At 34.7% G+C, this 9,020-nt stretch overlaps 1 protein-coding gene across 1 annotated transcript; it reads left to right on the top strand.

Moving 5' to 3' along the window:
• The first annotated feature begins 581 nt into the window (after positions 1-581).
• On the top strand, positions 582-3,967 carry LOC124918765 (receptor-like protein kinase FERONIA). The gene is made up of 3 exons (XM_047458809.1): positions 582-2,136; positions 2,223-2,495; positions 2,907-3,967. The coding sequence occupies exons 1-3, from the start codon at positions 619-621 to the stop codon at positions 3,795-3,797; spliced, it is 2,682 nt and encodes an 893-aa protein (XP_047314765.1). The 5' UTR covers positions 582-618; the 3' UTR covers positions 3,798-3,967.
• The last annotated feature ends 5,053 nt before the right edge of the window (positions 3,968-9,020 follow it).

Genomic DNA, 9,020 nt, shown 5'->3' with positions numbered 1-9,020 from the left:
CACTATAATCCCCATTTTCTTCTTTCTCCATCTCGCAATTTCTGTACCTGTTGACACAATCTCCGTCAACTGTGGGTCGTCCGGCAGCTCAACCTCACTCGACGGCCGACACTGGATCGGCGACACCGGTTCAAGAACTCGATCCTCCTTTTCAAGTGAATCCAAAGGAAAACTAATCAGTTCATCATCATCAATCGAAACTACTCCTCATCATAATAATGCCATTGACCCAATCCCATATAAAACTGCTCGGATTTCCCGTTCCCAATTCAATTACACATTCAGACTCAGTTTAGGTCCCAAACTAATCCGTCTTCACTTCCACCCATCTTCTTATTCCGGCTTTAAGAGGTCAAATTCAATCTTCACTGTTAAAGCAGGCGAATACACTCTGCTCAGAAACTTCACCGCCGCACGCGCCGCCGATGATCTTAACGTCAAGGTTTTCACGAAAGAGTTCTGCATAAACGTCCGAGAAAACAAACCCTTTGTTATTACGTTTTCTCCGACTTCAGACAAGACGGTCGCGTTCATAAACGGAATCGAAGTCATTTCACTTCCCACCGGTCTTTACGACTCAATTGAAAACCCAATGATGAAAGCACAACAGCAACCGCCATGGAGACTGTTCACCGGCTGAACATTGGCGGCACGTTCATCTCGCCGGCGCAAGACACGGGTATGTTTCGTGAATGGTCAAATGATTTCGATTACCTGTTAGAACCGAATCAACTTATACCTCTGTTAACGACTGTTCGCATAAGATTTTCAAAAATACCCGATTATATTGCTCCACAGAAAATCTATCAATCTTCTTGGTCAATGGATCAAATCCAATATAGGCATGTTAACACTTGTTGTTTCACATGGAAATTGCCTGTTGATGCTGGATTTAGTTACCTTGTAAGATTACATTTCTGCGAACTTGATTACGAAACAAAGGAGATCGGTGAAAAGACATTCAAGATTTTGATTAATAATCAAACAGTTGAGTCTAACGGTGATTTGATCAAATGGGGTGTTGAAATTGGAGTTGCGTTTTATCGCGATTATATCGTATCAAGGATGGTGAACCGCGATCTCTTTATATCACTTTGCCCTCACAGGAACCAAAGAAACGACATGTTAGATGCGGTTTTGAAAGGCTTGGAAGTGTTAAAATTGAGCAACGATGATCAAAATCTCGCGGGCGAGACCATAACCGTCGAGGCTACCTCGTTTGTTGGTTGGGATTTTAGTTTCTTTAAGAAACTTGCAGCAACTATATTAGCCATAATCATCGTAATAGGCATTATCTTCAATAAATTAGTCTTTTGGAGAGGAAGATTTGGTGACAATAGACACATTTCATTAATCTCATTCCCACCAACAAAGATTAATGAGGAAACGGAAACCTGCAAGATCTTTACACTCAACGAAATTCGGAAAGCAACGAGCAATTTCAGCGAAAACATGCTAATCAGAGGCAATAAAAATTGTAATATCTACAAAGGGTTGATCAGAAATGATAAAACTAACATGGTTACTGTCAAACGGTTTATCCCTTCCGAGACTAAGCAAGGAGCGAATCACGAGTTCACAACCGAGATAGAAATCCTATCGAAGCTTCGCCATAAACATCTCATAAAGTTGATCGGATATTGCTCCGATAGAAACGAAAAGGTCCTCGTTTACGAACATATGGCGAAAGGTTCGCTTGCCGATCACGTCTACATGTCGAGGGAGATTGAAAACGATCTTAAATGGGACCAAAAGTTGAACATTTGCTTGGGAGCGGCTCGTGGATTGGATTATCTTCACACGGGGACTCAACATAGCATCATTCATCGAGATGTTAAGAGCTCAAGTATTCTTTTGGACGGGAATTACGTCGCGAAAATAGCCGATTTCGGTTTTTGCAAGATGAGCGCCACCACGAACGATACGTTTACGGGCATCAGCACCGATCTGAAAGGCACTAATGGTTATTTAGATCCCGAATACTTCTTCACCCGTTGGTTAACGAAAAAATCCGATGTTTACGCATTCGGAGTTGTCCTTTGGGAGGTTTTGTGTGGTAGGCCGGCCTTGAACACCAGAATCAAGGAGCAACGTAATCTCGCCCAATGGGCACAACGATGTTTTAAAGAAGGAAAGGTTAGTTAAAGATAATGATTATCATTAATATTTATTATTATCTCGTATCATCAAAGGTTTGAGGAGTTTTGGTTTTCAATATTAAGGTTGAAGATATCGTGGATCCTACTTTGAAGTCGCAAATATCTCCGGCTTGTTTGAAAATGTTTGTGGCCGTTGCTAATGTATGCTCGCATAGTGTCCCGACTGAACGTCCCTCGATGGCCGATGTAGTGGCCAGTCTTGAACGCGCCGCTGATTTGCAGCGGCGCGGTGGGAATGTTTCCGATGATGAAGTGGACCGGTTAACTAATGTCACGAAGAATAATAGAAGCTTCAAGTTGACGCTTTCGCAAGATGAAGTAGATGCCCTTTACAAGGTATGTTTTTTTCAAAATAACCTTGTTCCCTTCAAAATAAATAGTAACAAATTATTGAAGTATGGTTACAAAATATTCACTCAAAATGTCACATAAAGAAGTTGCAAAAAAGAATGATAAAATAGTGCCAAAGTAGGAAATAAGTCCATTTTGTTTTTTTACTAGACATGATTATTACTTTCAAGCTAACTTTCTACAATTAAATTAACTGGTCCATTTTTTTTAACTCAGTTAACAAATAAGAATATGCATTTTGGAAAATATAAATAAATACAAAAACATTAGTAAAGAGCTAAGTTTAAAGACCATAAAAAAGTTGAGTGTAAATTACTTATAAACTTGAATTCGGTGTTCTCTGTTAATACATTTTCATGTTATTAATGAAAACTTTTTTTGTATTAATACGGACAGTATTTCAAGCTCGACGAGAATGGGCCATATACGCTAGACGAATTGTGTAACCATCTAAAGGCATACAAGGCGTTCAAAAACTCTGTACCCGATAAACGAATTGCAGAAAGATTTGGTGATCGTGTGCGGGAATCGTTAATCGGATTCCAAAATGACATCGAATCAGGAAAAGTTCATTTAGAGAATAACCCTGATGAAATCCATCCTCTCGCCAAAATCGTCATGGATTACATGAAGAACATCTCCCACTACAACGAGACTATCAATACACTCCTTATAAATGACAAAAACATCGAAGAAGACAATAATCCTGAGATTAACCCCACCAAATCCCATTTCAATTCCCTCGTATCAAGCCTAGAACGTGTCCTTCAAGACGTATCAACCGATGTGAACAAGGAAGAATCACATATGAACATTTTTTTCATGAATAACATTAACTACATGGCCCAAGAGGTGAAAGAAAGCAGCGAACTAACAACCATTCTCGGAGATGATTGGGTTAGAAACCGCAAAAGAAAAGTGGAATATCATAAATTCGAGTATGAAAAACTCACCTTGTGTAAAATAAATCCTTTTCTAAGAAGTGATTCAGGTTCAGGCAATAGGAATCTTCTAAAGGGGAACCTGAAGAGTTTTAATAATGCATTTGAGGCTATTTACAAGAGTCAAACTGCATGGTACATTCCAGATTCTGAACTTCGTCGAGAACTGAGACTCTCGGTGGCCACTAAGCAGATTCAGGCATATCGAATCTTTGTCGATAAATGTGAACATAATCATCTGGATAGGTACATTAAGTACTCAGCCGAGGACCTGGAAAATTACTTTGAGGATCTGTTTGAGGGATGTCCTAAACAACTGAATAACCGTAATAGAAGACAATCATGAACCATGTTATTGATACCTCAATTTGCTTATTGTATGTGCATTAGTTTTGTGTTTTCCTAGTTTGGAAGTAGTAGTAGCAGTTGCATAACAAGAATGAACCATAATTTTAGATCATATGATGTAATTTTGCATCTAAGGTTAAAAATGCTCATTGGTCATTCTTTTTTATTTTTATTTTTTATATACAAGTCTTCAAATAATTGATTAATTGTTATTGGCCATGATTTTTGTATGGTGCTTTAGCTGTATTTGTAAACAAAAACAAGTTTTTGTTTGAAATTAATTAGTTATAGCTGAGAAAATAGTCTTCTTGGACATCTTGTAGTGGAATATTTATAAACTTGAAGGAAATGAAGAACAGAGGATTGAGAGAAGCATAAGATTGTGAATTCAAAGCTTCACTTTGAGGAGAGTTAGGCATATGGGTATTGTTAAGGGATGGCATTGGATGCCTCTTGATTGAAATTTAATCCCCACTCTTGCACACTATATTCTAATTAATTTAAACAAAATCTAGTATTTAATTGGAATCGCATCAACTAAGCAACTTTGTCTCATATTTTTACAGCGAAAATTAAAATGGTTAAATATATTTTTATTACATCAAATTATTTATGATTTTTGGAATTTATTTAAAATAGGATTTTGCTAATTTTTATGTTCTTACCTCAAAATCTCAAGGATAACTATTTTTTTTTTTTAAATGTACATTTTATTTCTAAGTTTTATAGTTTTTATTTGGATTTCAAAAACTAAGGGGACTTGGTGGCGAGATCAAAGAATCGGTATAAGGAGAGTTAAGATGGGCTTGTAATTTATATACTTTTAAGATGGGCCTTAATAGGCTTCTTTTTATTATATATATATATATAAAATTAATGAATGATGCTTAAATTCAAGTACCACAATAATCTAAGTCACAATTAGAGCCGTGAATTTGGTTAGACCCGTTCGGTTGGTCCGCTCCGCCAAATAATTTAGACAGATTTTTTGAAATATTAGTAACCCATTTGGAAGTGGGCCTACACGTGCCAGTCTGTTCGGGTCGCGGGTCTAGACGGGTCGAGCTTGAGTTGTCCCGCTGTTGGCAAAAATAAAATAAAATCTAATTTATAGCCTTATAGCCTAGGCATATGCCACATAGCCCTAGTTTTTTTCTCTCACAGGCAGCACTACATCAGTCAATATTCAATACTTCGTCCATCTGCCATCGGCTACTTATTTTGTTCGTCTTTCTTCTATTCGTTCTCGTCTTCAAGGGTTCGTGGATTCAAACTTGGTTTCAGACTACAACAATTAATACTCAATACTTCGCCCATTGACCGTCGACTACTTATTTGTTCCGCATTTCTTCTCTTCGTTCTCGCCTTTAAAATTCGTGGATTCAAACTTGGTTACAGTCCAGAATCTTCATGCTGAAAGTCTGAAACTTAATATTCTGTTAAATAACAAGACTCTGGATTAATGATATTTAAATAATGTTGACTTTACTGATATTTATATTTTTATGAATTTTTCAAATTTTAGTTACTTTTTTGAACTATTTGGTTAATTAATGTGTAACGATAGAAAAGACTCTTATTTGATATGTATTATGACTATTTGATCATGTTCTTGAACTCTTGTTTTCTAGAACTATTAATGATTTTTATTTGTTGAGAGACAATTAGCGGGGTAGTTCGCTTAACTAGGGTCTGTCCTGAGAATTTTGGGCACCTAAAATAGTAATTTAAAAAAAAAAAATATTATAAGAGGAGTGATAGAGTGAGGGAATTTAGTGAGGGAATTTGGTGAGGGAATGACGTGGCATCACCTTCATTGGTTGGAAAATGTAAAAGTGAGAGGAAAGAGAGAAAAGAGAAATTATTTGATTTTTTCAGCGAATAAGATTATGCCACATCATTCCCTCACCAAATACCCTCACAAAATTCCCTCACCTAATCATTTCTCATATTATAATACATAAATTAAAAAGAGATAATATATATATAGTATATATTTAATATTAAATGAGAAAAAAAAAGAAAAAATGAAATTAATAATATAATACTATTAAATATTAAAAAATGGGGGCATATGCAACATAGCGTTGCCTTATCTAGGGCCGACCCTACACCTAACCCCCGTAACCCACCATGGATTGGGTTGGGGATTAGCCCGTCGGGATAGTAGAACGACCCGCTATTAACCCGTCAAACAATGAGTTTTGGTGGGTAGGGCCGTCCACGATGGGTTGGCCCGTCTGACTACTCTAGTCACAATTCTCTTTTCTAATAATTATTTTTTCTCTTAATATAATAATAATAATAATAATAAAATTATTTGAACAGTTTCAATTTCAATTGGGGTTGTTGGGGTTGTAATTAGATTTTAAAAATTGCATTCTTAACTATAAATATATTTTATCTTATATTTTTTTTCCCTACTCACTAATCATATAAAATATATATTTTTTATTAATAATTTATATATATAATATATATAATATATATATATATTAAATGTAATTTTAACTTATATATATTATATTAATTTTCATTATTAATTTTATATAAATACAATTTATCTTTTATTATACATTTTTTCTCTCATATATATATATATATATATATATATATATATATATATATATATATATATATATATATATATATATATATATATATATATATTATATATAATATTTTCTTTATTAGTATAAATAAAAATTTTTATTAATATAAAAATTAACTATTAAATAAAAAAATATATACATACACAAAATAATAAAATTATTTTAACAATCTTAATCTTAAGTTAAAATGTTCACATTTCATGCTTAAAACTAGGGTTCGAATCCCAAATACAAATTTAAATTTTCAAGAATACATTATTGACTATAATATACAGTGTCGCAATTTTTAAACAAAGGACACAAGTCATCTAAAAGTGTGAGGTCAGAATTAGTGGTTGTTTTGGTGAGCATTTGAAATTGTAAGGTCACGAGTTGGAGGTCAGGTGGTGGGTGCTTTGTCGAGTGTGAGGTTAGAATTAGTGGTTGGTTTGACAAGAATTTGAAAGTGTGAGATCATGAGATGGAGATTAGGTGGTGGGTGATTTGTTGACAACCCAGTGACAACTTTCCTCGGTCCCCAGACAATCAAAGTTTGTTAGCGACAACTTCCCACGGTCCTTAGACAATCAAAGTTTGTCAGCGACAACTTCCCTCGGTCCTCAAACAACCCAGCGAAAACTTCCCATGGTCTTCAGACAATCAAAGTTTGTCAGCGACAACTTCCCTCGGTCCTCAGACAACCCAACGACAACTTTCCTCGGTCCTAGACAATCAAAGTTTGTCAGCGACAAATTCCCACGGTCCTTAGACAATCAAAGTTTGTCAGCGACATGGTGGGTGGTTTATCGAATGTGAGGTCAGAATTAGTGGTTGGTTTGACGAGAATTTAAAAGTGTGAGGTCACGAGATGGAGATTTGGTGGTGGATAGTTTATCGAGTGTGAGGTCAGAATTAATGGTTGGTTTGGTTGGCATTTGAAAGTGTGAGGTCACGATATGGAGGTCGGGTGGTGGGTGGTTTGTCGAGTGTGAGGTCAAAATTAGTGGTTAGTTTGGCGAGCATTTGAAAGTGTGAGGTCATGAGATGAAGGTCGAGTGGTGGTTAGTGGTTGGTTTGACGTTGTATAAGAGGTCTCAATTGAGATTGATTATTGATTTTTTGAAGTGGGAGTAAAATAGTGGTCAACTAAAATTGGTGAGTGGTTTGTCGAGGGATAAAGAGGCATATAAAAAAGTGTGAGTCACAAGATTAGGGTCAGTGGGTGGTTTGTCGAGGAGATAAAATTGCATATAAAAAAGTGTGAGTCACAAGATGAGGGTCAATTTGGGGGTTAGTGGTTGAGTTTGAAGAGAGATAAGAAATGTCACGAGATGGAGGTCGGAAGGTGGGTGGTTTGTGGAGTGTGAGGTCAGAAATAGTGGTTGATTTGATAAATATTTGAAAATGTGAGGTCACGAGATGAAGGTCGGGTGTTGGTTAGTGGTTGGTTAAATGTTGGATAAGAGGTTTGGGATTTGTTGTTTATTTGTTGAAGTGAAAGTAAAAGAGAGGTCAACTAAGATTTGTGAGTGGTTAGTCGATGGATAACGAAACATATGAAAAAGTGTGAGTCACAAGATTAGGGTCAGTGATTGGTTTGTCGAAAATATAAAAAAAGACATATAAAAAAGTATGAGTCACAAGATAAGGGTTAATTGAGGGTTAATGGTTGAGTTTGACGAGAGATAAGAGATGTGTCATCAATTGATGTCGACTAAGATTGATGGGTGGTTTGTCGATGAGATAAAAAATGCATATGAAAAAATGTGAGTCACAAGATAATGGCCAATTGAGGGGTTAAATAGGGTGTCAAGGAAAAAAAATATATATTAACAATAAATTTAAGATTAAAATTATTTTTTACAAACTAAAACCAATTTTAAATTAATTAAATTTGAATAATATTAATTTTATCTAAAATATTTATAAATAAATAATATTTTGTATATATTTTTATTTGCACATATTCATGCTAGTTTATATAATAATTACACAATTTTGTAATATATAAATTTTAATATAATAACCCTTAATATATAAAATTGGAGATTTGATTCACATTCACCACAATATTCATTTCTTCTGATATCTATCACCACAACATTCATCTCTTCTAAGATCTATAATTCATTTGTTTTTATTTTTTTTCATCATATGTTTAACGCTGAATTTGTTTTTAGACATATATATATATTTTTTTTTTCATCATGTCGGATTCGTTAACTTGTTTCGTTCTTAGCATAATTGCCCACGCCCATCTATCGCATTAGATATATAAGCATCTATGTCACTATTTAATTTCAACCCTCAACTCTATTAATGAAAGGTAAAACTTCACGGTCTCTTATCTATTGGTCCTCCCTCAACTAAGAGACTAAGACAATTAATGTCATCGCCTAGTCAGTCAACCTTTCCTCGGTTTGCACCATACTCATTATACATATTTTTAATAAAAATCATAATTTATTTAAACTCAATTTTACACTACAACTTTTACAAAATTAATAAACACAAAAAGCATATTATCATGCCAAAATATTTCCCTTGGAGCTGATGTATATATATTTTTTAATTTCTTTTATGACATCACTTTTATTCTAATAGTGTAAGTCATAAATTTAAATATCAAA

The sequence above is a fragment of the Impatiens glandulifera genome, chromosome 1 (genome assembly GCF_907164915.1).
Source record: "Impatiens glandulifera chromosome 1, dImpGla2.1, whole genome shotgun sequence".
Classification (NCBI taxonomy): domain Eukaryota; kingdom Viridiplantae; phylum Streptophyta; class Magnoliopsida; order Ericales; family Balsaminaceae; genus Impatiens; species Impatiens glandulifera.
The sequence above is the reverse complement of the archived record's forward strand: the minus strand, read 5'-3'. Positions and strand labels throughout refer to the sequence as shown.

Excerpts from the sequence above, each read along its gene's own strand:
- LOC124918765 (XM_047458809.1), top strand. The coding sequence starts at position 619 with ATGGAGACTGTTCACCGGCTGAACATTGGCGGCACGTTCATCTCGCCG. Across the intron at positions 2,137-2,222 it reads GATGTTTTAAAGAAGGAAAG|GTTGAAGATATCGTGGATCC; the intron begins GTTAGTTAAAGA and ends TTCAATATTAAG. Across the intron at positions 2,496-2,906 it reads AAGTAGATGCCCTTTACAAG|TATTTCAAGCTCGACGAGAA; the intron begins GTATGTTTTTTT and ends TAATACGGACAG.